Below are 26,612 nucleotides of genomic sequence, written 5' to 3' on the forward strand. Positions count from 1 at the left end.
ACCCATGTGTCATGTTCATCGGATGGTGGATGCCACGTCAAAAAATCGGGCCGATATCTCACCGGAATACCAATGACCTTATCATCCTGGGCAAACAAAAGTTTTCTGCACTTGAAAATACACATTCAAATACTTGATACTGATATAATTCGTGTATGAAAAATGACTAGCTCTCTCTACCCACACATTTATCAATTGGCAGTGAATCTAAGCCCCCAAACCAAAAAAAAACTTACATTTACAGCCTAACAACTATGTAGCTTGCTATGATCCAGCATTTTCCGATCACAGTCAAAAGCTACGCAACTCAGGCAGCCAGGGGGGCCTGACATCTCGTACAATTAACCTTAAAACTGTCGGTAAGATGGGTTTAACCCATCTTTCTTCACTCAATTATATTTCCACGCTTATATGCTATGTACAGTTATATGTTGCTTGGACAGATACGTCTAGAACAAAACTCTCAGGAAGGTGGACATAGAATCTGATCTGCAGGGTTGGCAGTAAATGCTGGTTCAAGCGTCTCGTTAACACTCTTCTTCGGTTTCTTTGCCCTTTTGGGTCTCTGTGATTGCTGATCCGTGTTTGTGACAGGATTATCGAATTCGTCTTCCATGGACATATTTGATTGGCTCATCTTTTCAGAACTCCTCGGCTTTGGCAGAGTTTGCTTGTCAGAAGCAGCTTTCCTCTGCACAACAATGATTTTTACATCAAAACCGAGGGCGACAGATAAAAAAATGTTCAATATAGTTTAACCTTAATTTTGAATTGACATTTACAGCCAACAACAAAAGCGATGAATTCTCTTTTTAGAGTATGGACCTCTCCAAGGTCGGTTCTCATCTTTTTGAATGCAAGGTCTCTTAGTTAAATCTGGCCCGGAGTCCCAATTCCATTTTACTAAACAAATGAGATGATGAACACTAGACCAAAACAACAACTACAACAAAACATAAACTCGTCAACTTTACTCTATGGTATCAGTTACTTTAATTCTGAAGTGAATTGCACACCGCACTGTACCAGCACTATTATTGATTCACAGAGATGCAACTATCATTACACATGGCACTATAACCAAAAATGGCAATATAACGTTCACCAATCACTAGATATGGGTCACATCTATAGGTCAATAACACTAGGATAAACCATCTATTTAAACGTCAATAGCTACACAACCATAGAACTATGCTGTAATTTAAACAGTCAAAAATTTGTTGTGTTGTCTGACCGAAAATGGGGGGAAGGAGAGCAATATAGAGAGTTATAAATGATTCCTAATAAGAGATTTAAGTATTTAAAGCAGACAGACATTTGGCTACAGAAGCTCCTGTCGCAAGCATAAGATGCAACCAATACATTTTAAGTAAAGCTTGTCCTGGCTGGTGCACAAATCTAATTACCAATTTAAGCTTGCTCAAGTTTTAACTTATTTATGATGCCCATAATCACCAAAGATCTCCAGTATTTACTTTGTTAAACTATAACGCCAGCCAAAATTTAACCGATTGTCTCTTTCTCCCCTTAACTGCATCCTGGTAACAGTTCATTTAACATTTGTTCGAACTTGAAAAATCATAATTCTTACAAGCAGTACCTTTTTGCTATTGGATGTTGCCTTCTCTGAATCTGTAGAAGGCTCAGTTACAGTAGCTTGAACTCCACTGTTTGCAAAATCTTCCCAGGACGCATCACCTTCAGCATCTAATCGAATACCCTTCGTTGGCTGCTTTTTCTTTTGTTTTTCTCTAGCCTGGTAGGATAAAACAATATAGATTGACTTCAAATTCTGAAAGTAAGTCGAGGATTCTTTCAGCCAATTTGGTCATCTCTGCAGGTAACCCTGCTTTTCACTTTCTATTTTTTTTAGAAATATTTTGTTGGCAGGGAGTAGAAGCAACCAATATATGTAACTTGCAGGAAGTACGCTAATTTTGGAAAAGATGGATGGACAACTAAGAACCCACCTGCACTGGAATTTCTTTCATCTTCTGTTCCAACTGGGCATCATCCAGAAGTAAAGATACCACATCCTCAGGAGCCAGAAGATCACCCTGAACATGACCACCAGTCATGACAAGCTGCTGAACAGTACTTTTCTGGCTTGCTCTCTGCAAAATTTTCTCTTCTACTGTCTCTTTACATATGAGTCGGTAGACGGTAACCTGCATCATGATTTAAGTGATTTATTCAATTAATCCAGTAACTCAAACCCAAAGCATTCATCTAACAATAGCAGAACAGTATCAATGCACGCGAGGAAAGAGAGACGGTATATAAGTAAAACTTCTCACAAAACAAATTAATCAGAGCATAAGAAAATAGAAGGAAAGAAACTAACATCCTTTGTCTGACCCAACCGGTGAGCTCTATCCATTGCCTGCAAATCCAATGTTGGATTCCAATCACTTTCATAAAATATGACTGTGTCAGCAGCTGTCAAATTAATGCCCAGGCCACCCGCTCTAGTACTCAGCAGAAACACAAAAATATCATTCCTGCCATCCAGGTAAAAGAAGATCTTCAAAAATTGGCAGTAAATTTTTATCATATGGAATAATGCTTGGCCGACTAAAGGAAATTAACAAGTTCCGTTTCATGGTAACCAAAACAACTATCACACATCAATGAAATTCTTACCGGTGCTGGAAGTCTCTCACCATGTCTCTCCGATCCATAATGGTGGAAGACCCATCAAGTCTAAGATACCGATATTTTCTATAGTTCATGTAGTCCTGCAAGTAACAGTCGGAAACAAAATGAACTTTGCCCCAGATATTGTCAAAATAGAAGTCAACTAGTTAGCTGGAGCATAAGTGAAGTGGATAGCATAGGCCTAGGTTTCTAATTCACTACACAAGCAAACTAACTGAAAGCAAACTAAAGAAATTTACCATCATAACGCCAAGGCAATTGTGCACATAAAGTGGAAACCAAAGTAATGGAAGTTAATAATATTCTTATCCAAGTGAAAACCACTTTTATCAGTCATGTTTCAAAAACAGTTATAATCCAAATGCATCAAATATTCAAATGTAACGACCTCAATAGCTTGGGTTGATATGGCTGGCCAGTAAATTCCAAACCCAATTTTCAACTCAAAAAGTAACTTGCAAACAACTGGGGAAGAAAGTCCGGAAAAAAAAGAAAAAAAAATGTACCTCAAGAATATTTAACATTTTCGTCATTTGTGCAAACAAGAGAACTCTGTGATTTGCCGCTCGCAAGCGTTTCAAAAGTATATCAAGTGTTTGAAGCTTCCCAGAGTCCTAACATAAGAGAAAACCAGAAATTAGGCATCACAAAGATATATGCAATGATTAAAAAGTGGTTAAAGGGTCAGAAGTAAACTTCGTACTGTGAGCAACTTTGCAGGATCAAAGCTTTGTGTTGGTGGACAAGAACCAAAAATCTCATATGTCAAACGAAGAGCAGGTTGCGAAACAGTCAGTTTGGAGTCTATCTCTTGAATTAAATGATTAGGAGGACTATCCGGCTTTCGGGGTCCATTAAACTCTGATGTGCGAGCAAACCCAAGTAGCAGCCTTTTTATCCATGGGTTATGCAGATCTTCCATCATTTTGTAAGCAAAATTTCTATCTGAGCATTGTACATTAATCTATATAACAAAAGGTCAGTTAAAAAAAGGGATTTACATTTTCACAGAACACATAAAAAGAAAAATCACATACTGGCGGAGCCCTCATCCGTGGGATGTATGAGTATGTCGAATGAAGCACATTGATGTTGGATAGAAGCCTGTCCTGGTGAGAAAGAACTAAAGCCTCAAAAGGAGTCCCATGTGGACCCGTCGCGAAGCTTCTTTTAAGCAAATTTGTGTCAGATCGAGATGGCATCAATAACATCCGTGTGACAGCTCTTATTTCTCCCCTCCCAAGAGTGCAATCAGTATCAGCATCCATGTCATCCATAAGCATGTCTGAGATTACATCCAAAAACTGCTGATCCCATCTCGTAATAGAAAACAGTACTCTTTCCATAGAAGAACCAGTTGCTACAAATGCAACCTCTGCTGGGGATAGATCCAGTAAGCGGCTAAAACCAAACGTTCCACTCCTAACCCACAAGCTATCTGAGCTTTTCTCCAGGAAGATAGATTGATAGATATTTCTTGGGGAGAATATGTTGAAATTTTTCTGGAATGATTCTCTGTAAAGTCCACGTCCAACTGCAGACAAAAGCATTTCCGAACTTTGAGCAATCTCTTGGTGCACTATTTTTGGTATCTGATTGGGGAAAAAGGGTGTAAGTGAAAGGAAAATGATGATACAGAGGTGGCAGAGGCCAAATTAATGAATGAACTGGTAGTTATGACCATAAAAAAAAAGAGTCGGTTTTATCACCAGTATCACAGCTACAGAAAATACCTTGTAGGTAATAGGATTCTGACCTCCAGAATAGTGCACATCTTCCAACTCTCCAAAAGGAGGGGGCAAAAGAGAATTTGGAATGTTTCCAAAATACAGGTATGTGCTTCCCTCATTCCGTTCAAACAACTCTGGATGGTTACAAACCTACAATTGCACAAACAAAACATTCACATTCGATGGAAAAAAAAAAAAGTTTACTACATATAAATCAAAAGAACCAATTATTGCTAGAGGATCAGAAAATAATTACCCCATCGGAAACAAATGCATACCTTTCTTAACTGAATGACAATATTCATTAGATTCAGAATTTTCTTTTCGCTAAGATGCCCGCGACTGCTGTCAAACAACTCAGCAAGAGATATATTGTTCTTAATGGCTTGATAGAAAGCTTGCTGCCGAGAGCTCAATTTGCAATGCACAGTAACCTCTGTTTTTGTAGTTAGCTCAGATATCACATCCTTTTTAACTCGTCGAAGCATGAAAGGCTTTAAAATTGCATGCTGACAACCAACACAAGTAGACAATTACATGACCAGAAGAAGGAAAAAGAACCAAAACACATAAGCAGAAGAGGAAAGATCATTTCATAATTTCAAGAGGACAATTAAATACATATTTTAAGAACACAACAAACAACTTCAAAACAATTAAATTCATGTTATTAACGACATAACAAACATGCACAATATTAATAACCAGCGCTCACAAAGAGAAAGGACAGTCGCAGATAATGATGGTGCAATAAGGGGGCAGGGGAGAAAAAGAAGTAGATTTATTGTAAAAAATGGGAATTTGTGATGTTTGTTCAGTGTCAAAAACAAGAAAAGAATAATTATAATATCACAGTATAGATGGATCTACATCATAGGAACACAATTTTATAATTTTGGTCTTTCAAAAACATGATACCTGAATTGGAGTTACTGCAATTGTGCACCAAGAACAGTATAGTGATAATTTATTAATCACTAAGAGAGAGAGACAAAGAAAAATGAATGTACCAATCTATTGAGCTGGTGTTCATTCAAGGTACCGCCATGTTCTGCATGATTCTCAATCCTGGAAACACAAAATAAAAGAACATTGAATTTTAGTTCGAAGTTTCTTCCATTCAAAACCAACAGCTCTTCATGCCAAAAACATACCCTTTAGAAAACCACTCGTTGAATTGTTCAGGGTTGTCAAATAAGGTTGGCATAATAAAATGCAGAAGGGCCCACAACTCTGCCATGTTATTCTGAATAGGTGTGCCAGTCAGAAGCAAACGGTTTCGACATTGAAAACTGAGCAAAGTCTTCCATCGTACACTGGCACACCAAAATACAACGTGAAAATATGGAAACATAAGAGACTTCATAAACAAATTATATTACCAAAAGGAAAGAAATTGTATAACAACAAATTTCAATAGTGATGCAATTTTATGGCATCAGCTGAACAAACTATGTAATACAAACTTCAAAACAAAATAAATTAGGAGATCTCTTTCTTTTCCCAGGTGCAATCTATATACGACAGCCCTACACCAAGTATTAGCTATCTAATATCTATGTAATAACTAAAATATGGATGTGATGACAAAAAAAAAAAGCAAATGTCACTAGAACACCAGGATGTGGTGGAAGTAGATAGTCCAAAGCAGAAATTTCAGGTTTTCTATAAATGTTTTGACTTGTACACAAGTACAGTTTCTTTATCATGCTTCCACAACACAGATAATGCCTCTTTCAGATAGAACTCAAAGGTAACACTTGCAGAAGGAAAGATATAAAATTTATAGATGTCAAACATGATCATATACAAGGATGGCAGTATCATTTAAGAACAATGCTGCTCCATAGTAATAATGAAAGAAATATGTCCAAGAATCTCAATCTACTGCAACTCAACAATGAAGTAAACCTGCTTGAACTTTTGATAGCCTGGGCTTCATCTAATACCATATACTGCCATTTCACACGCCTTAAAACCTTCTCATCACCCACCAGCAGTTGATAACTGGTAATGAGAATATGAAATGCAGAATCCCTGGGAAGAAAAAGAGATGTTAATATTGCACGATTGAAACAACAAATGCAGTAACACAACAATCTGACTAATGAGTAAAACAGAAATCAAAATATTTTGGACACAACTCAAAGAAGCAAGAAACCATAACAAAGAAAGAAAATATAGGAGAACAATTCTCATGGACATAACTATTAAGTAGATAGTCAAATCATCGGGCAGCGGGCACAGAGCTTAAAGGCCATATTGGAGACACACTAGCATGAATATCAATTTCTAAGCAACTAATTTGAGATGACATTCTTCCACTGTTGTCTTTAGTCCAGCAAAAGCATGAAAACATGCCAGTGCAGTCAATGACCACATGCCAATAACGCAGTTGAAATTTCGTAATGATGGAAGTGAGATTTATAATAAGTTGTATATTTGTCCAGTTAGAGGCACAAATCAATGCTCCATCAGTTTCAGCAAGTAAGATTACTCGAAACAAGAATGAAATTGGCAAGTCCTCAAACCACACGGTCCACACACACACACCCCCCCCCCCCCCCCCGGGGAGCCTTCTCTCCCTCTCCCGCAGCAAGGTAGCATTGGCCATGCCCTATTTATAAAATAGGACCAGTAGGATCTAAAATGCATCAAACACCAAATAAGGAAGTAAGGTAACTGTCACTACGAGAAACTTGCCTGCGATAAAGGTGCTTCGGATTTATGTTTTTCCTCAGTATTCCCCTGTCGTTTGATCCACCCCAGTATGGAAGGGTTTTCAAGTCTGGGCAGAAACGACTTATCTCATCCACCCAGTTATTCAAGACAGAGGCAGGAGCAACAACCAGAAAAGGGCCCCATATATTTTTTTCCTGGACAAATCAACATATCCAAGTCATTGTAGATAAATAATACGAGAACAATCACACAAATACAAATGATACCAAATGAATTGGATACCTCTGCTAGATGTGCCAAGAATGCCATGGCTTGAATAGTCTTCCCAAGGCCCATCTCGTCAGCCAGTATACCATTTAAACCCTGAAAGATGCGAGATGACTTCTTATGAATGAGTCCAAAAAGAGAATTAGATTCGTATCAGGATCACCTTACAACCTGCTCATAACAATTAACTAGCCATTGAAGACCTTTCAACTGATATTCTTTAAGTGAGCCTTTGAACAACTCTGGTGTTTGAACTGTTGAAGTTGAGGGCATGGTGGAGCTGCAAATATTGGGAACCATCAAGGAAGTCACTAAAATTAGAGGAAACCAGAAAAAAGAGTCTCACAGAAAAAGAAACTGAAAAATATACTAACGGGGTCTGCAGATCTATGTTGGTAGACCCTGCAACTGAAGCATCTAAAGATGTCTCCGGTCCATATGACTTGCGCAGCTCTGAACAATTAAAATCAAAATCACTGGTTAGCTCTATCTGCTTAGTAACAGCAGCTTGAGCAGCTTTCAGAGCCTCTTTTCTCAATTCAGCCTCCTCTGCATCTTCTTCCTCATTAAGGTCAGCTTGCGATGGGCTCAGAGCCCCTTCTTGGTCATCCAATTTATCATCTCCTGGAGGCAATGCTTCAGATGGCAGCAAATTTGCTTTGTTTTGCATAAAGTGACTATAAAGCTCTGTTTGTTGTATAAGGAAATTGAGCCTTTGTTGCTGTCTCTTTGCTTCTCGAAGCTCCTGTTCATGCTTAAAAGCTTCAGCCGCTTCTCTTTCCTCCTTTTTCCTTATTTCCATCTGCAAGGATGGGTTTCGAATATTACAGGCCTCAATGTGAAAGAGTTGACATGAACATAAAGGAAATAAATCACAGACAAAAGGAAGTGACTTCATAGTTCAAACAAAATCATAAAACAACAATATCGGAGTGTGACCCTTTGATTACATAAACATAAAGATATCGAAGAGAGTCACTGTAAACAAGCAAGCAGAGTGGTACACTGGCCAGAGAGAGTGAGAACTAAAGCAGATAAATTTGCTCCATAGAGATTGTAAGCTTATAGATACTAAGTTTTGAAGTACGACAAGTCGACAACGGAAGACGCCTAAAAATGAAAAGAATAAGACGCCTAAAAATGCAAAGAGATACCTGGCAGACAAATCTTTTTCTTTTTTTTTTTAAATATGAGAAAATGAGCTACCAGGTAACCATGGATTTCCAATACAGACTCCAACCTCAATGTGTTTATTCTTGACTTATAAGGGTCACTTACAAGCTGAGTTTGACATTGCATTTTCTTACAATTATGGTCAAAAGGTAAACAATAGTCAAGCAAAAGGCTCCCACAGTGGGTGGGGTAGGGGATAGGCAAGATGTACACAGACCTTACCCTACATAATATGTGGAGAGGTTGTTTCTAGGAATTGAACTTGTGACCTCTAGGTTGCACCCCTGCAAATCTACAATTGGGCCAAATATTCGCCTGTAAAGGTAAACAACTCCCGCACAAGGCTTCCGCAAAGTTGTCGTTATGCTTGCACCATTCTAAATTCAGATGTACCCATAAATAATATGGACAAATAAGCAAATAGAATATTTGGGAGGAGAAATTTGCATTCTTATGGATGACAAAAATAAGGAAATGTGCATTCTATATCTTATGCTAAACTAAGATCCCAAAAAACAAGTCCTTTTTCGTCAGTGCATACCCAGCAAAAATGTATGGATTTGCATTCTTAAGGATGATAAAAATAAGGAAATGTGCATTCTATATCTCATGCTAAACTAAGATCCCAAAAAACAAGTCTTTTTCATGAGTGCATAATGATAGAGTCCCACATCGGTTAGGAGAGGGGATGAAGTGCTGTATATAGGTGAGAGGTATTCCCTCTCCTTAGTAACCAAGCTTTTCCCATAGAAGGGCTTGGCCACAACCCCCTTGGGCCTTGGACTGCATGGTATGGGCCAGGCCCAATGGCCTGTGGATGGGTTGGGGCTTGGTTATTGAGTGATGGTCCTCTTACTCTATCATTGGTATCAGAGGCCTCGTTCTTGCCCTGTGGGGAGCTCTGGTATCCATGGGCCTTGTGCCCCTGGCCCTTGGGGCCGCGTCTGCGGAGTGGCCGGCCTTGGTGTTCTGTTATATGGGGCCAAAAGGATAGGGATAGGGAAGGGTCCCGAGTCCTGAGTCTGAGTACCCTGCCATGGCAGGCCAAGGTGCTCGACCAACGTGGACGTTGGTCTTGAAGGGGTGGGTATTGATAGAGTCCCACATCGGTTAGGAGAGGGGATGAAGTGCTGTATATAGGTGAGAGGTATTCCCTCTCCTTAGTAACCAAGCTTTTCCCATAGAAGGGCTTGGCCACAACCCCCATGGGCCCTGGACTGCATGGTATGGGCCAGGCCCAATGGCCTGTGGATGGGTTGGGGCTTGGTTATTGAGTGATGGTCCTCTTACTCTATCATTGGTATCAGAGGCCTCGTTCTTGCCCTGTGGGGAGCTCTGGTATCCATGGGCCTTGTGCCCCTGGCCCTTGGGGCCGCGTCTGCGGAGTGGCCGGCCTTGGTGTTCTGTTATATGGGGCCAAAAGGATAGGGATAGGGAAGGGTCCCGAGTCCTGAGTCTGAGTACCCTGCCATGGCAGGCCAAGGTGCTCGACCAACGTGGACGTTGGTCTTGAAGGGGTGGGTATTGATAGAGTCCCACATCGGTTAGGAGAGGGGATGAAGTGCTGTATATAGGTGAGAGGTATTCCCTCTCCAATGATAGAGTAAGAGGACCATCACTCAATAACCAAGCCCCAACCCATCCACAGGCCATTGGGCCTGGCCCATACCATGCAGTCCAAGGCCCAAGGGGGTTGTGGCCAAGCCCTTCTATGGGAAAAGCTTGGTTACTAAGGAGAGGGAATACCTCTCACCTATATACAGCACTTCATCCCCTCTCCTAACCGATGTGGGACTCTATCAATACCCACCCCTTCAAGACCAACGTCCACGTTGGTCGAGCACCTTGGCCTGCCATGGCAGGGTACTCAGACTCAGGACTCGGGACCCTTCCCTATCCCTATCCTTTTGGCCCCATATAACAGAACACCAAGGCCGGCCACTCCGCAGACGCGGCCCCAAGGGCCAGGGGCACAAGGCCCATGGATACCAGAGCTCCCCACAGGGCAAGAACGAGGCCTCTGATACCAATGATAGAGTAAGAGGACCATCACTCAATAACCAAGCCCCAACCCAACCACAGGCCATTGGGCCTGGCCCATACCATGCAGTCCAAGGCCCAAGGGGGTTGTGGCCAAGCCCTTCTATGGGAAAAGCTTGGTTACTAAGGAGAGGGAATACCTCTCACCTATATACAGCACTTCATCCCCTCTCCTAACCGATGTGGGACTCTATCACATAACCTGCAAAATTGTATCTCAAAACCTACGAGAAAGGGAGAGATAGAAGGGCATGGAAATGTAAGAGCGAGAATGTGTTTGTATGAATTATATGGTAGAGTTCAACCAGCTGATGTAATTTTATGGGCCATCAAATAAGATATTCTGAGATGCAATTTTAAGGCCATCAAATAAGAATCTAAGAACTTCGTTAATGAAACAGAACATACCATCTCCTTATCTACTCGCTTCCAGAATAGCAGCATGTCTCTAGCCAATTTTCTAGTGCGAATTGCAGCACCCCTCATCAATTTGAGTGATCTACCAACCTTCAATTTAACCTGGTAAAAGAATGCACGATCAATAAAGGTCAGAGAACAATACAATGGCCAGAAACACTTATTAAAAGATGGATTATTATAATATATGCAGTGTTTTTACGTGCCTCTCTTTGACAACTTTCTGAGAACCTCTTGGCATCTATCAGCTGCTTGCGATGAAAAGTAGTGAAGCTCCTATGATGCTTCGGTATGTCTCTTCTTACAATATTTACCCACGCTTTTCCAATCTCCTCCATTTCTTCCTTCTCTATGACAGAAGGATCTTTTCTTTCCTTTGCTTTCTTGGGCAGGCTTCGTTCAATTATCTGCAGCACAGGAAAACCATACTGAATAAATGAAGGGCCATCACCATTCGAAAATGGTAACAAAATGAAATTTTCATCAGGAATATCCCATAATCCATGAGGAAACATACCTCGTATGTCTCCCCTTTCTCCAAAACCTTCACATAGAACATCTGCAACATGCCTCCCTCCGACAAAATAAACCGTCTTATATTACCAGCTGCCCCCTCTGGGATGGAGGAATACAATCCAATATCAGATACCTTCAGCTCAAACTTCTGTGCTGAGTTAGAAGTTTCCAAGGCCTTCAATCTTGCTTGAAGTGATTCATATTTGGGCCTGAACTCCCTCATCCCTGCTCTGTTTCTACGCCCAAACGTTTTATCATTGGCTATCATTGCTGCCAAGGACCCCAAATCTACGGTACCCTTCAAATAAAATTCCTCCACCTGGATATCCGCGAAGCTTGGCAAATTCAAAGATGCTGCAAGCTTATCATAAGATGGAGGAATCCTATAAATGATACCCTCCCCAATATTCAAATGAGCAGGTTCATAACATGTTCTGTACATAAACAAAACAGTAAGTGCACAAGAAATGAAACGTATTATCTGTTGTAAAGAATAATACTTAATCAAACAGTCCTTTTGAAACTCAAACAGTCTTAATGGGCATTAGATTTATAATGAAGGAGTAAGCAAAGCTATAAAAATCATACTTGGGTGTGAAATCAGCTTCAATATAGTTTACAGGCTTCTTTGGACTATCACCACCAAGCCAATCAGATGTTGTTTCCATTTCATACAACCCTCCTCGCTGCTCACTTCCCAACTTCTTTCCCTTAGAACCACCCAAATTGCTCTTTGGAACCGACATCCCCATCCGAGGAAGGGCAGGACTTGACGACGAGTCCTTTAACCTCCTCTTGTACTTCTGGATGTGTTCTCCCAGCATCGTTCGATACCTCTCCTCAGTAATGTGTGTCCTGTTATACGCTTTCTCTTCCACTTCCTCTTCGTTGACGTTGCTCGATTGCCTCTTCCTCTTCACAGAGCTCAATTCCCTTTCCGAGATAGTCCCATTATTGTAATTTGCCATTGTTGCACCTGCTTAAACCCAATGGACAAACAAAACATCCATATAATAATCAAAATCGTCTATGCAACAAGAATACTTCAACGTGCACACATACATAAGTACCTAAAAGGAGAATTGGTTGTGCAATTACAAGTACAGAATTCGCAACACTGCTCTTAAATTTCAAGTGAAAAAAGGAAAAGAAAAACAATGCCTACCTCTGCTCTCATCCTGACTACTATTTCCATAATAATCAAAATCATCCTCTGGTTGTGGAACTTTGAAGTTCACCAAAGACTACAATACAATCCAGAAAACCACAATAAGCTCCAAACACTCAAAAGTCCAACTGACACCAAAAAAGGGGGAAAACTCCAATTTCCATAATCAATCAATAAAAACCAGAAATTTCAAATACAAAAACCATCCTAAGGAGCACAATGTGAAGACAGGAAAAATAAACAGACAGAGGTTAACCCATCAGAGAAGAGCCAAACCCCATGTAACAAACCTCAAGATTGAAGAGAGTCGAGTAGGACAGCGATGAGTCCTTGGATTGTCTCCTTCCGTCCATGAAGATGCCGTAAACAGAAGAACCCTATAAGCCGACACCCTGTCCCTTCGAAGAGCATGGAAAACTAAAGAAAACAACAGAAACGGAGAAAACCCTAAGCCTATCTCTCGTGAATGACAGGCGATAATGAGAGAGACGAAAAGGAAGAAGGGTGCGTATGATAAGGTGGGTCGTGAGCCACATAGAAGCAGGGCCGTGGAGAGCAGAGAGACGGCGTAGGAAGGTCCATCAAGTCCTGCTAACATGCACTGAGTAAGTGACATTTCTTAACGTGCACCACTATATTTTTTTCCCTTTGATTTGTTTTTTCTTTTAGTCATTTTTTGTTTTGGTCGTCCATGCGCAGGTGGAATAACGAGTCTCGCCGGATCGGGAGAGACGGTGCAGGCTCTGGTACACTGTGCCCAGTGGGTCCCTCGTGCATGTCAATTAACCGTGCGTGTAAGCAAATACTAAAAACGGTGATTAAGGATCAAAAAGGAGTAAACTCAAGGAGTCAATCCCACGAGTACAGAATTTTCGATTCCAAACAGTTTAATCCCATAGATTCATCACTAAGTTACCACCTAAATTGTTTTCATTTTAAAGATGTACCATATAACTCATTTACTTTATTACGAAGATCGATTAAAATATTTACACACGTTACACCTTACCCCTCGCGTTTTATATCAAAAATCATCTGTTTCATTCATCGTGCATAGATCAAAACGTTGCAAGTCAAGTGAGCATCTCCTCTTTTGTATGGGCGGAGTCAGGATTTTGAACAAAGGGGGGCAAAACAATTTGGCGGGAGTCTAGAGGCATCACCCCCAGAGATTTTTTTTATGACTATTTTAAGAAAAAAATTTTTGTAGAAAAGCATTGTTTTAACATGATTCAAAGTTGAAAAGTTCCTTCTGCCTGTTTGGTAGAGCGGTGGCCACAGCGGATCCGCTGGCGGCCAACGCGCTGCCAAACGGCACAGCGTTGGCAGCGGATCCGCTGCCAAATGGACAGCGGTTCCGCTAGCATCTGATCCGCTCAATGGGGGAGCTTATTTACCGCTAACGCTAACATTAAAAAAAAAAAAAAAAAAAAAAAACTTACTTTTTTTATTTGACCGAGATCCATCTTCACTATTACCCATCGTTCTCTGCTCTTTCTACCTTCGATCTCCATCTTCTCTCTACAGCCACCTGCATCCCGATCTATACACCTTACAATGGATCTAGAAACTCGAGCTTCTTTGTGTCCACAGCTTCACCCACCTGTTGATTGATCTCTACACCTCAGTCGATCCAGAATCAGAAGCTTCTTTGCGTCAACAGCTTCACCTACCTGCATCCCGATCTGTAGACCTCAGTCGATCCATTCACATCACAGCTTCTTATTTGTGTCCACAGCTTCAGAGCTTCAGAGAGATTCATTTGGTGACTTCATTTTCCTCTTACCCCCTGTAAGTTTGGCTGAAACTTATCTTTTCTTCTTTTATTTGGATTTTTTTTTCTGTAATCTACTACCACATTTGAGTTTTTCTATTCACCCATAATGGTTATATGAAGAGGAAAGATGCAGTTGATTTTAATTTTTTTCCACATGATCTGTGGTCATTGTGATTTTTTATGGTTATGCAGTTAAATTAAAAAACTTATTTCTCGGCTGTCATTTTGTTTTTATGGTTCTGTTAATGGGAACTCTCTTCATGCTTTATGCACTATTATGCAACTGGATTTGGTTATTGTGCTATACATATGTTATATCCTATTGGATGTGCTTTAATGTAGTGTGTTTAGCGATGTCACGAAAAGGAAAAGATAAAGTTGGCTCAGTTGAAGGTGGTGACTATGATAAGGTTAGATGGGACGACAAAACTACTGGAGTGCTAGTAGAATTATGCTATGAGTTAATGAAATCTATAAACAGGGTTCCTGGTAGTCGGATCCCCAAGATTGAATGGGAGGATCTCATCGTCAAATTTAATGCCAAGACAAAATTGTGTTGGCCAAAGCATGCTTTGAAAAACAGATGGGATGCACTCAGAAAGGATTGGACCTTGTGGACGAAAATGATGTCTAAGGATACCGGTATTGGATGGAATCCTGAGTTGGGTACGGTTGATGCTACTAATGAATGGTGGGAAGAAAGATTTAAGGTAAACATTATCATCACTACACACTATGAACATGAATTTGAAGTATATATATCACAAATTTTGAACATGTTCTTTGAATTAAGTGCTTTTCTAAGTATAATGAAACATATATATTGGTTATTGAATCAAAACAGTTTATGCAATTCTCTTTTTGTTGGATGTGAAGGCAGATTAGGAAATTTTCTGCAATTCTTTGTTTGCTGAATTTGATGGCAGATTAGGGTTAATTTATGCACTTATTTGCTTGCTGAATTTCCTGCCATATTAGGATGATTTTCTGCAGTTCTTACTATGCTGAATGTGATGACAGATTAGAAGGATTTTATGCCCTTTTTTCTTTGCTGAAATTGATGGCACCTTAGGATGAATGTATGCACTTTTTTGGTTGCTGAATTTGCTGGCATATTAGGATGATTTTCTGCAGTTCTTACTATGCTGAATGTGATGACAGATTAGAAGGATTTTATGCCCTTCTTTCTTTGCTGAAATTGATGGCACCTTAGGATGAATGTATGCACTTTTTTGGTTGCTGAATTTGCTGGCATATTAGGATGATTTTCTGCAGTTCTTACTATGCTGAATGTGATGGCAGATTAGAAGGATTTTATGCCCTTCTTTCTTTGCTGAAATTGATGGCACCTTAGGATGAATGTATGCACTTTTCTTGCACAATAATGATGTTTACATGATAGTTACTTTATTCTAATTTGCAGGAGAACAAGGAGTATGCCAAGTTTCGCAAACATGGATTCAAGTTCAAACAAGAACTTGAGTTTTGTTTTGCAGGGACGTATGCCACTGGTGCATATCGAAGGGCACCTTCAAGTCGTGTGGTACAGACTCAAAATACATCCGTGCGGATTGAAAATCAGAACCAGGAGGACTCAGATGGTTTTCAGGCATGGTTTGATGATGAACCCTATGTGCCTGATCCACCCTTGCAGGACTTGAACATTGATATCAGCCCAGTACGAGTGGTGAATGAACACCATGATGAGGTCTATTCTACAGCTACGTCCCCGCTAAAAGTTCAGTCAGTAACACCAACACCTTCAAATGGTAGCTTTCGTAAAAGGTCTTCTCAAATGAGTGGTAGCAGGATTCGCAAGAAGCAAGCCACCAACAAGGATGAACACATGGTTGAGCTGGTACAAGCTGTGCAGAACGTGGCTGGGAGATTGAATTCACCTTCACATGGTTCAAGCATGGGAGATATTGGAGTGCAAAGCCAGTATGGTAGAGCTACTGCAATTCTGAAGAAAATGTTACATGAACAACATTTGAGTACAGATTTGTATTTATTTGCAGTGGACTTGTTGCGGGACAACATGAACAGCGAATTCTTTATCGACTGTGATGATTTACTACGATTGCCTTTTATAGAGAGGAAGTTTACTCAATATCAGAATGGGAAAAACTTCGCCGGTTTGTGAATTCTGAATCTTGCTTGACTTGCTGATTTTGTGGTTACATTTCTGGGGTGACACGCATTTTAACCACTAGTTTTTGTATTAGGGTATATGTATTATGTTTATTATGGAATGTTTATTAAGGTACTATGTATTATGTACATGTTGGAAGCAATTTAGTGGTGGAATGGTTTTTTTTTCATATTAATAATTGGTGTTGCAGAATTTTTTATTAGAGTATATTGGATGTCTTTTTGAACTTTATTTGCTAATTGTGATCAGGATTGGACACTGTTAACATGGTTGGTGATGACACTAGACGATCAGAACGTGAATGGATAGCGCGGTTTGTAGTAGTTGTGTGTGCTACAGCAGCTGCCATCCGCTATTACGGCTCCCGTGGATCATACATTGATAGGGTTCCGTGTAGGACATCAGCTTTACAGGGTTATCAATGGGTTACAGAAATTCTGAGAGGACACCCAGCTAGATGTTCACAACTTTTCAGGATGAGGAAAGAAATTTTCAGAGAGTTATGCATCGATCTAAGAGACAAATATATGTTACCGACCACGAACACCATTCAAATTCCGGAAATGGTTGGTATGTTCCTCTTTACTTTGGGGCAGGGTGCTAGTAATAGATTGTTGCAAGAATGCTTTCAGCATTCCGGCGAAACAATTAGCCGGATTTTCAGGGAGGTTCTACAAAGCGTCTACCTAATGTCCATCGACCTTATCAAACCGAGGGAGAACCAGTTCGATACAGTACCTTCTAGGATTAGGAATGACCCTAAATATAGGCCATTTAAGGATTGTATTGGTGCGATTGATGGTACTCATATTCCAGCCGTCATTCCCAAGGATGAGAGAGGTCGATTCATAGGGAGGAAAGGATTTACTACACAGAATGTGATGGCCGCGTGCGACTTTGACATGTTGTATATTTTTATCTCGGCTGGGTGGGAGGGATCTGCACACGATGCGCGGGTATTTCAGGATGCAATTACAGATGAATCGTTACACTTTCCGCATCCACCTCCGGGTAAGTCATAAATTTATAATCGCTTGTCAAACAAAAGTCGAAATAATTTGAAGCCGTTTAAATGATACATGATGCTCTACTACAAATTAATTTCATTTTTACAGGAAAGTATTATCTAGTAGATGCAGGATATCCTAACAGGATTGGTTATCTTGCCCCATATAGAGGTGAAAGATATCATTCGTCTCAATTTGAAAATGGCCGCCGAGCATCGGGACCTCATGAGGTATTCAACCATGCACACTCATCGCTTCGAAATGTCATAGAAAGAACTTTTGGGGTAACAAAGAATAGGTGGCCGATTCTGAGAAATATGCGGTCATTCCCGTTCCCGATTCAAGTGGAAATTGTGATAGCGTGCATGGCACTTCACAATTATATTCGATTAAGGGTGACAGATGATGACGAGTTCATGGAAATCGATGAAGAACCAAGTTGTTCATATGAAGAAGGTCCTAGTAACGCTACTGCGGCAGAGAATGTAGGGGATTCGGATCTACGTGACGACCATACAATGACGCGTGTTCGGGATCTTATTGCAAACAAACTTGTCCGTCGGAGGGAGCGTAATTGATATTTTGGGCATATGTAAAATTATGTAAGTTACAATTATTTGGAGTTGTGAGAATGTAATATGATACTTTCTATTATTTTAATGTATGATTATTTATGGTACATGCATTGTGTTACTGTTAAATTAGTAATTATGTCTAAATTAAAAAAATTAATTTAAAAGAGATATGATATATTTGTTGGACTAAAACAGAAAATAAAATTAATAAAAGTTGTTAAGAGTAAAATGAAATAATTTCAACAATTATAAAATAGTTTTATTAATTAAACAACATTTCCGCTAGCGTCAGTTTATATGTGCGCCAAACACCTCACAACATATTCGACAGCATAACCGCTAGCGTCAGCTTATATGTGTGCCAAACACCTCACAGCATATTACACAGCTTTAAGCTCAGCTTTTTTTCTACAGCATTTCCGCTAGCATTGAAAATTCAGCTTTCCGCTCTGCCAAACAGAGCCCTTATCAATATCATTTAACATAGGGGAAGTTCTAGTATACTAGATATCAACAACAAGCACTAACATCACATGGCCTTTTAAATATCTCTTGATGATGAACAAAATTAAGTTGCCTTTCGCCAAGGGCGTAGCAAGGATTCTAGATAAAATACAAACCCAAATGGTCAAATTTGAATTTCTTGAAAGTGAGAGGAATCACAATGAGAATATGAAAAGGTTCAATTGAGATTTGAAATCTATGGGTGATGAGAGTCGGGAGAGCTGGAGAGGTGAGAGAGAGTAAAAAGAGTGTTTATGATGAAAACCAGTTCAATGTGAGAAGACACTCACACAATCAATTCATCTAAGCTCATCTCTTTCTTACAAAATTAGCCCAACCCAATGAACTTTTGGTTTGGGCCCTTAATTTGAATTCTTGGTTTCATCACTTGCCATCTTAATTTTTCAAGTTGGTTAATTTCCAAACGGTGAGTATTTTTTTTTTTAAATAATAACTAACGGTGAGTTACCAAATGGGTAATGCAATTTTTTGTTATTAAAAAAGTTGTCAATTTCTAAATCAGTCACCGACTGTTCTCCGTGGTAGATCCAGGATTTGAATTCACTGAAGGCACAATTAAGTAGCAGGGATAGGAGGCAACATCCTTGGAAAAAATTTTGAGGTTATTTATATTACATGAAGATAATAGTTTCAAGCAATAAAACATTATATATATTTATTTATCATAACTGTTCTCTTTGAGTTTTCATATTCTGAAAACACCCTATTACAACATGATTAATATTATATCTAACCAACTTTTTTTATGAAACATACTAGACAATTATTTAAAAATTGGTCAATAATCCGATTGCAATGCATATCTTTAGTTGATACTCAAAAGTCATGCACATTTTTTCTACGATAAATCATGTTGTCTACCATGTGCGCATTCTTTTAGACAAGGGTAGTAGAGAGCAAGGATGAGAGTTTGGGTCATTGGGCTATAATGGTCGACTAAGTTAAAATATAATATATTTTCACTATTTTTATATTGGTTGGGCTTGAGCATTGGGGCCCAAGGTTTAACTACATTTTGTTTTATATATAAAAATATAACTACATAACTACATTTTTTTCTCACTGGGGGCCATTGCTTTGCAATTGAGTCATCTTTTGAGTATTCTCATGTTTTAACTTCAAAAACAAAAGTTGAAAATTGTTTCAATATATACACACGAACATATTTATCACTATTTGGGTAGATTCTTTATAATAATTTTTTTATGCTACATCAATTGTTTTGATTGTTCCAATAATAAAAAATCTATCCAAGTGTACATATTGACATAATTTTTGAATTTGAGTTTTCAAATAACAACGTTTAAACATTCAGTGATCGTGATCGAGTTTGACTTGATAAACTCTTATATTGACGAAAAAAGTTACATTTACCCCTTATCAAAAATAAATAACAAAGAGTCATCATCTCATGAAAGTCAACGAAATCGCCGGTTTGAGTGTTGACGCGGCGGCCGACAAAAAGCCATTTTTGAACAAATTGGCGCTTGGGAGACCCAACGACCCCTTGGAGTCAACAAAATTAATCAACTGCTGCATATATAGATATAGATCAGATCGCCACTATGATATGAAATTATACGTATTCGTCAAATACTGGAACAATTAAGAACAAAAAAAGGAAGTTTTGCAGAGTTGCCTCTACACAATGCACATGGTTTTTTAACTATTTTAATTGATTTTCAATGTAACAACTGGCCCAATTGGCTTTTATTTTATATGAACACCACACGTTCTTTTTCATAACTTATTTGACTCATAATGTTCTAGTTTTAACAAAAAAAATAAGCTATTAAAAGGATTCAATTAAAATTAATTGTTCTTTTTACCAGATCAAGCACAGCCATCCTTATATTTCTTAAAAAGTTATATGATAAGCTGTGGGCAACAAACGTATTTAATATTCCGTTTGTTTAGACATGAAAACCGTGGTTATTATCTTTTTTGAACCAAACCCACCTTCAAATAGCGAAAGGCTTCCCCCTAATCGTTAGGGTAAAAAAAAATACCCAAGCGAATGTATTATTCATTGGATCTTTAACATGCAAGTCTTGATTCCAAATCTCGTTCAATGCTCATTTTTTTGCTTTCATGAGATGAGATTTCATTTGTGAGAACACCGTGTACGGGTCAATACTGCAATTACTATTGACCCCATCCCCAAAGAGCCTATAGCCACTAGGGTTTACCCCGCGCAATAGCACATGATAATTTCATATACGTGCTTGGTAGAAATTCAATGTACACCCTCCAAGCTTTCACATGGCCATGGGCCCATGATCATGGTTTTAGCCCATTTTGAGAATGTTTATGGCCCGTAATTTAGTAATTTATTAAAGTATTATGGCAACGAAAATAATTTTAATCCTTCAAGCCCATTCTTCTATATAAATACCACTAGCTCTATCCAGTTTTACACATTTCCAAATTTATCCCTTTCTCACATAGTCATGTCTGGATATCCACAACCTCCTCCCGGCTACGGCTACGGCGCACCGTCTCAGCCGTACACGCAAAACCCTTATGCCCCGCAGCAACACCCACCTTATGGAGCTCCAACGCCTCCCTACGCCGCTGCGGTTCCTGTAGGCGAAAAGCCCCATAAGGACAAGCCACAGTCCCACGGAGGAGCGCCACCGTATTCATCGGGAGGCGCTCCACCGTATTCATCTGGAGGAGCGCCACCGTATACATCTGGAGGTGCGCCACCGTATGCATCTGGAGGTGCACCACCTTATTCATCGGGGGGCGCGCCACCGTATGCAGCAGGAGGCTATCCGCCGCCGCCTCAGACGTACGGGAGCCCTTTCGCGACTCTGGTTCCGTCTGCGTTCCCTCCTGGCACGGACCCAACCGTCGTGGCCTGCTTCCAGATGGCGGATCAGGACGGAAGCGGGTTGATCGACGACAAGGAGTTGCAGAGCGCGCTGTCTTCGTACAATCAGAGCTTCAGCTTGAGGACTGTTCACCTGCTCATGTATCTCTTCACCAATACCAACACTAGGAAGATCGGTGAGTTTTCTCTCCCCGTTTAACCTGAATTTCTTCCCAAATTAACGCTCAGTTCTGCGACTTCTGGCGCAACGCAACAATGGCGGTTTGTTCGTCATGCAATTAAATGCCGAAATTAACCCCGATGGCGGACAAACCGTTTGGGTTCGTCTATCTCCGAGGGTTGTTTTCGTCATTTCGTAAACGATTTCTTCTACTTCTACAATCCTTTTCTCTTCCCGATCTTCGTACGCGTTTGAATAAGTTCGGTGGGCCCGATGGCACACGTTGTCCACGTGTCCTATTTAGATATTGTTTTGAATTGATACTGAATAAAACTATTGTTGTCGTGATTACAGGACCGAAGGAATTCTCTCAATTGTTCTACAGCCTTCAGACCTGGAGGGTAATTTTAGAGATTGTGAATTGGAATATACATCTCTCTCTGTTAAGTTTTTGCTTATTGTTAATTGTGCACTCTATCTTTCATTTGGGTTCAGTCCACTTTCGACAGATTTGACAGGGACAGGAGTGGCAAAATTGATGCTAATGAGCTGAGGGAGGCGCTTTTGAGTATGGGATTTGCAGTCTCTCCAGTGGTATTGGATTTACTGGTGTCTAAGTTTGATAAGACTGGAGGGAAGAACAAGGCCATTGAATATGATAACTTCATTGAGTATGTGCTTGTACATTCACTTTATGTGTACTGTTTTTGTTGGTATGATCAAAATGTTCTAGCTAGATTTGGTTTACAAGCTCTGCATGTGTAGGATTCCTGTTCCTATAAATCTCACTTCAATTTTAAACTGGAAGTCTGAAGTTGAATATTTTAATTTGTTAAGTATTCAGGTAATGCTATTAGAATTTTATTGTTTCTGCTAAAATGTAGGAGTATGAGACTTAATGGGGGACTGGAATTGGAATCCAGATCCTCGTTCATTACTGGGAGACAAAGTGTGTGGATTTAAGCTGCACTTTTTTTTTTTTAAAACCTATGAGATATTATTTCTGTTGATCTGACTCTCACAGTGTTTTTGTTTTAAATAAATGCAGGTGCTGCCTTACAGTCAAGGTGAGTTCATTAAACACCCTTCTTTGTAATTTCATTTTTACAAACGTCTCCAGACTGCCATGTTTAGTGCACTGACTTATACTTTATAGCTTTTAGGGGAGGCCTTATTCTTTTTGGCCTTTTGTCACTACTATTTGCTGCTTAGCTTAGAAACTAAAGTTATTCTGTAGCATCTACACATCAACACATGAGTTTCTTAGATGTCTAGATGTCAAACACATGCATTCTGAAGATGAGTTTGTTCTCTCCATTTGTTAGTGGAATACTTCATCTTTCTTTCATTTGCATCTTTTGTTAATTTTCTGCTAAAAGCTTCATGATTCGATGTACCATACTAAAGACTAATTTTAAAACCCTCTCATTCTAACAATACTATTGAATGTATAGCCATAGTCTTGGAGTGAATCTATGCCCTAGGACTTCTAAGATACCATTTTGGCAACAGCTTATGAATTTGCAATGCTTGCCATGCAGAATAATCTAGTAAACATTGCCTCCTGTTACTTAACCATACTTTTAACAATTGGTCTTGCAGGGACTTACTGAGAAATTCAAGGAGAAGGACACTTCGTACTCTGGCTCGGCTACTTTTGCTTACGAAGCTTTCATGCTGACTGTTCTGCCATTCCTTATAGCATAGAGGTGGAAGTTGTAACTGTTTCTTATATGCACTTTGCTTTTGAATCTGTTTTATGCAATCTCCTTGTGAAGTTGGTTTTATGTAATCCGAGTGACTAGTCCATTAGGTTTTGTGAATTGGTACAATACTATGGTAGTATTTGACTAGTTCTTTTGAGGGTACTTGTGATTTTACCGTGTTTAAATAAGAGTGGAGCAATGTTTTCTAATTCTGGATGTACAACTTGAATACTGCAATGCAGGAATGCAATTTTCAGATCTCTCTCTCAATTTGCTATAACTGTTAGTTGACCTTTTGTGCTGGAGTGGATGAATCTCATTAGTGCCATGGTTGCTTTTAGGTCAACTGCTCTCAAAAATCCAAAACCCAAAAACCAATAATTTATTGATTAAATATTGCTAACTAGGGGGAGATGATATAAGACTTTCGCCATTAGAATCAAGGCACATGCCCCACCAAATGAACCTAAAACCTTCTCCAATTTTTTTTAATTTTCCTTCATCTCAGCTGACCAGTTAACTCTCGACTTTTTCACCAAATGAACCTAAAACCTTCTCCAATTTTTTTCCCCCTTGATATCACCTGACCTGTTATTCTGTTAACTCTTTGACCTTGTCTTGTCTCGTAGAAAATTAACTATGGATACTGGTTCTTCACTTGCATCATGTTGGAACAGAGGGTTAATGGCGAGAGCACCAATGCTCTGTTGAACAAGCTGAGATGCCAAAAGAAAGCATAGCAGAACTAGTTTATAAGTAGACTGAATCCAACTGATAATGCTCAAATCTTAACAAAAGGGCTGAATAGTGCATTTTATCAATAATTTCGAGTACATCAGTCGAATTCATTGGATAGCATTCTTAGATTTTCTTCTCATAAATTCTAAGCAGAGTATTCTTAGTTTTTCTTCTCATAAATTCTAAGCAGAACGTCAGTGCTCTCTTGGAGTGTAGAAAGAAACAGGTATTCCAACGGACGCCTGCGTAGGCCTTGCATTTGCCTCAAACCCCTGAAAATGAACCAAGATGGTTAGAACAAGTCTATACTGGAGTTCATTTGCCATTCCCAAATTAAACCCTAAGAAAGCACACTAATCAGCAATCATATCATTATAATCTCTTTTTATCTGGAAAATATAAGACATTGTCCAAATCAGTGATAGATTCATAGCTAGGTATGTTCGTTTCTTGAGTAAATACAAAAGGTTCAGGCTACAATTTAGAAAGAAAACTATATCAGTTCAACAAATTAGCGAACACTTACATCATGAACAGCATCCCTTAGTGCCCGAACTTGCTCCCGCGAAGCTGTTCTCACCTGTACTTGTGTAAACGAAATTGGCTAGTAGTCAAGTCAGATATAAAAACAACATGAAAAAAAAAATGATATGTGGGTTAAACCTTCTTGATAACTGTCCAAATAACACCTTCAGTGCATGGAGGAACTGTGAGAGAACCAATGTATCGGTAGTATTTTCGGCTACCAAACTTGATGTCTCCTGGGTTAACAATCCCCAAATACTTCTCTTTTTCCCCAACTGTTTTGATGTGGTGGAACAGCTGCAAGTAATAAATAACAATTTGTAGCTTCAGAACACCATTGGAAGTTAATTGTTGAAAAAGCATATGGATGAATTGTGAAGGGCAACGAATTCTGACATTGCAGATGGCAAAGGCAATGATGAATATCAGAAGAGAAAGCAATCTCCATACCCTTGAAAGGAACCGGTCTGGATGGCCGTATTCGTAAACAATTGCAATAACTGCTATTCCTCCATTAGAGCTTAAATGGACAATGTGAAGCTCCAATTCGTACCTTCGACATGGGAGGAAACCGAAAGATCAGTCGTGTCAAATAGAAAACTAGCTTCCGAGGAAGGATAAGAAAACAAACCTCGAACCATTAAACGTATGCTCCGAGGGCGAATGCCAGTGACATTGTATCAATTTGTAATCAGTCCCATTGATGCTTATTTCGCCTGCATCACCTATCCATCTCACCTACAAAAAAAGGGTCAATTTTTTTGGTCTTGTAATTTATTGCAGATGAATAAGCACAAGTAGTTGAAAAAGGCATAGGCCTAATGGTGGCACTCACACTAATGTCGTGGCCCCGGTTCTTCACAACAGCAGGAGCTGGTTTGTAATCCCTTTCAAGTTTGCCAAGGTTAGCTGAAACTTGCACTCGTTGGTCAAGAAGATTAATAGGAGATTGCAGCTTTCCGCCATCACAAGATCGCCAATGCGAGTCAATTTTGCCCCATTCTTTTGGGCCTTTCCCAGTTCCTTCCACATATGTGAAGGGGGTCTCATCATCTGCAGGATAACACAAGAGGGTATGAAGATGTTTAAGGTCATGAAAATCAAAATCGGCCGAGACTGGTCTAAAGTGAAGTTGTGCATTCCATGGCAGGTTCAGTACATAAACCAGGAGACATGAACCTAATCGGTTAAGCATGAATTGATTAAGAGAAAGCCCATTAATTAAACTATTGTCAGAAATCACTAACCAGGTTAGCAAGCAATAGAATATTCAAGGTTTAAATATTTATTTTCTCATAGAAAATGGTGAAGACGTTGTCTTTGTCCACTCTGCAAAACAAAGAGCCTGGTATTTGATTTCCTAATGTAAAGAATAAAACAAAACACCCAGATAGAACAAGAAAAATACAAAGGTAGTGCTGGTTCTGGATGCAAGTATTCTAACATAATAAAAAATTATATTTTATTAATCAAACAAAATTGAAAAAGTAAACTGGGTAACCAGAAATTGGATCACTTTGATCAATTCCATCATAAAAATCATTCTCAGAAACCCACATTTGATCCCTCAGAGTAAGCCCACAAAAAAGATTCTTTCTTTCCTTCAATAAATGTTTAAGATCTTCAAGTTGCATGCAGATGCAGTTGCCTCAATCAAACCCAGGAAACCCAAAAAATAAAATTCACAAAATGTGATGTGTAAAGTAAGAAAAACACTTGAGAGAGATGAAAATCATACCAGTTTCAGATTCAGAAGCAGAGCAGAGTGTGAAGGAAGAACAAGAGAAGACAATGAGAGAAGCCAGAAAGAGAGAAGCAAAGTTGGGCATAGTGAATATACTGTACAAGCTCATGATGGTGATTGATTGATGGGTTTTTTTTTCTTCTTCATGAAAGAGCAAACCTTTCCTCTGCGGAGTAGAGTATATATAATAGTCTTGATTCGGTGACTGATTTT

General features: G+C 39.4%; 5 protein-coding genes across 8 annotated transcripts; 3 read left to right on the plus strand and 2 right to left on the minus strand.

Moving 5' to 3' along the window:
• Positions 1 to 118: 118 nt before the first annotated feature.
• On the minus strand, positions 119 to 13,266 carry LOC119991655 (chromatin-remodeling ATPase INO80-like). Its single transcript, XM_038838047.1, has 23 exons — positions 12,945 to 13,266; positions 12,652 to 12,730; positions 12,075 to 12,462; positions 11,488 to 11,920; positions 11,177 to 11,377; positions 10,962 to 11,072; positions 7,715 to 8,142; positions 7,512 to 7,620; positions 7,356 to 7,436; positions 7,095 to 7,267; positions 6,303 to 6,428; positions 5,546 to 5,707; positions 5,402 to 5,459; positions 4,670 to 4,900; positions 4,395 to 4,541; positions 3,699 to 4,253; positions 3,365 to 3,625; positions 3,168 to 3,275; positions 2,647 to 2,741; positions 2,348 to 2,504; positions 1,974 to 2,171; positions 1,604 to 1,759; positions 119 to 691 (listed from the first exon to the last, which is right to left on the minus strand). Exons 1-23 carry the CDS (start codon positions 13,005 to 13,007, stop codon positions 464 to 466), a joined length of 4,548 nt encoding a protein of 1,515 aa, XP_038693975.1. The 5' UTR covers positions 13,008 to 13,266; the 3' UTR covers positions 119 to 463.
• An 895-nt stretch (positions 13,267 to 14,161) lies between these two features.
• Positions 14,162 to 16,718, plus strand: LOC119987305. 4 transcript variants are annotated; one of them, XM_038832203.1, is made up of 4 exons: positions 14,162 to 14,445; positions 14,774 to 14,841; positions 14,913 to 15,141; positions 15,855 to 16,718. In XM_038832203.1, exons 2-4 carry the CDS (start codon positions 14,834 to 14,836, stop codon positions 16,572 to 16,574), a joined length of 957 nt encoding a protein of 318 aa, XP_038688131.1. In that variant the 5' UTR covers positions 14,162 to 14,445; positions 14,774 to 14,833; the 3' UTR covers positions 16,575 to 16,718. The 4 variants fall into 4 exon arrangements, with proteins under 4 accessions (XP_038688131.1, XP_038688116.1, XP_038688123.1 ...); XM_038832188.1 differs by having other exon boundaries at positions 14,774 to 15,141; XM_038832195.1 differs by lacking the exon at positions 14,162 to 14,445 and having other exon boundaries at positions 14,662 to 14,841.
• An 87-nt stretch (positions 16,719 to 16,805) lies between these two features.
• Positions 16,806 to 18,257, plus strand: LOC119987295 (protein ALP1-like). The gene is made up of 2 exons (XM_038832168.1): positions 16,806 to 17,594; positions 17,699 to 18,257. The coding sequence occupies exons 1-2, from the start codon at positions 16,850 to 16,852 to the stop codon at positions 18,166 to 18,168; spliced, it is 1,215 nt and encodes a 404-aa protein (XP_038688096.1). The 5' UTR covers positions 16,806 to 16,849; the 3' UTR covers positions 18,169 to 18,257.
• Positions 18,258 to 21,099: 2,842 nt separating this feature from the next.
• Positions 21,100 to 23,601, plus strand: LOC119994985 (calcium-binding protein CBP-like). Its single transcript, XM_038841331.1, has 5 exons — positions 21,100 to 21,702; positions 22,041 to 22,087; positions 22,182 to 22,357; positions 22,735 to 22,753; positions 23,289 to 23,601. Exons 1-5 carry the CDS (start codon positions 21,141 to 21,143, stop codon positions 23,391 to 23,393), a joined length of 909 nt encoding a protein of 302 aa, XP_038697259.1. The 5' UTR covers positions 21,100 to 21,140; the 3' UTR covers positions 23,394 to 23,601.
• Positions 23,442 to 26,573, minus strand: LOC119994987 (alpha carbonic anhydrase 4-like). The gene is made up of 7 exons (XM_038841332.1): positions 26,394 to 26,573; positions 25,491 to 25,708; positions 25,287 to 25,393; positions 25,106 to 25,208; positions 24,794 to 24,952; positions 24,657 to 24,710; positions 23,442 to 24,402 (listed from the first exon to the last, which is right to left on the minus strand). The coding sequence occupies exons 1-7, from the start codon at positions 26,506 to 26,508 to the stop codon at positions 24,325 to 24,327; spliced, it is 834 nt and encodes a 277-aa protein (XP_038697260.1). The 5' UTR covers positions 26,509 to 26,573; the 3' UTR covers positions 23,442 to 24,324.
• Between the last annotated feature and the right edge of the window lie 39 nt (positions 26,574 to 26,612).

The sequence above is a fragment of the Tripterygium wilfordii genome, chromosome 3 (assembly GCF_013401445.1).
Source record: "Tripterygium wilfordii isolate XIE 37 chromosome 3, ASM1340144v1, whole genome shotgun sequence".
Classification (NCBI taxonomy): Eukaryota; Viridiplantae; Streptophyta; class Magnoliopsida; order Celastrales; family Celastraceae; genus Tripterygium; species Tripterygium wilfordii.

What these genes read in the sequence shown, in the direction of transcription:
- LOC119991655 (XM_038838047.1), bottom strand. Translation starts at nt 13,007, where the DNA reads ATGGACGGAAGGAGACAATCCAAGGACTCATCGCTGTCCTACTCGACT. An exon ending in TCTTGGCACATCTAGCAGAG is followed by an intron (nt 7,268 to 7,355) that starts GTATCCAATTCA and finishes TGATTTGTCCAG; the next exon opens with GAAAAAAATATATGGGGCCC. An exon ending in CACGGATGAGGGCTCCGCCA is followed by an intron (nt 3,626 to 3,698) that starts GTATGTGATTTT and finishes TTTGTTATATAG; the next exon opens with ATTAATGTACAATGCTCAGA.
- LOC119987305 (XM_038832180.1), top strand. Translation starts at nt 14,665, where the DNA reads ATGGTTCTGTTAATGGGAACTCTCTTCATGCTTTATGCACTATTATGC. An exon ending in GGTGGGAAGAAAGATTTAAG is followed by an intron (nt 15,142 to 15,854) that starts GTAAACATTATC and finishes TCTAATTTGCAG; the next exon opens with GAGAACAAGGAGTATGCCAA.
- LOC119987295 (XM_038832168.1), top strand. Translation starts at nt 16,850, where the DNA reads ATGGTTGGTGATGACACTAGACGATCAGAACGTGAATGGATAGCGCGG. An exon ending in CTTTCCGCATCCACCTCCGG is followed by an intron (nt 17,595 to 17,698) that starts GTAAGTCATAAA and finishes TCATTTTTACAG; the next exon opens with GAAAGTATTATCTAGTAGAT.
- LOC119994985 (XM_038841331.1), top strand. Translation starts at nt 21,141, where the DNA reads ATGTCTGGATATCCACAACCTCCTCCCGGCTACGGCTACGGCGCACCG. An exon ending in TACCAACACTAGGAAGATCG is followed by an intron (nt 21,703 to 22,040) that starts GTGAGTTTTCTC and finishes TCGTGATTACAG; the next exon opens with GACCGAAGGAATTCTCTCAA. An exon ending in ACAGCCTTCAGACCTGGAGG is followed by an intron (nt 22,088 to 22,181) that starts GTAATTTTAGAG and finishes ATTTGGGTTCAG; the next exon opens with TCCACTTTCGACAGATTTGA.
- LOC119994987 (XM_038841332.1), bottom strand. Translation starts at nt 26,508, where the DNA reads ATGAGCTTGTACAGTATATTCACTATGCCCAACTTTGCTTCTCTCTTT. An exon ending in CATACGTTTAATGGTTCGAG is followed by an intron (nt 25,209 to 25,286) that starts GTTTGTTTTCTT and finishes CCCATGTCGAAG; the next exon opens with GTACGAATTGGAGCTTCACA. An exon ending in CAGACCGGTTCCTTTCAAGG is followed by an intron (nt 24,953 to 25,105) that starts GTATGGAGATTG and finishes TATTACTTGCAG; the next exon opens with CTGTTCCACCACATCAAAAC.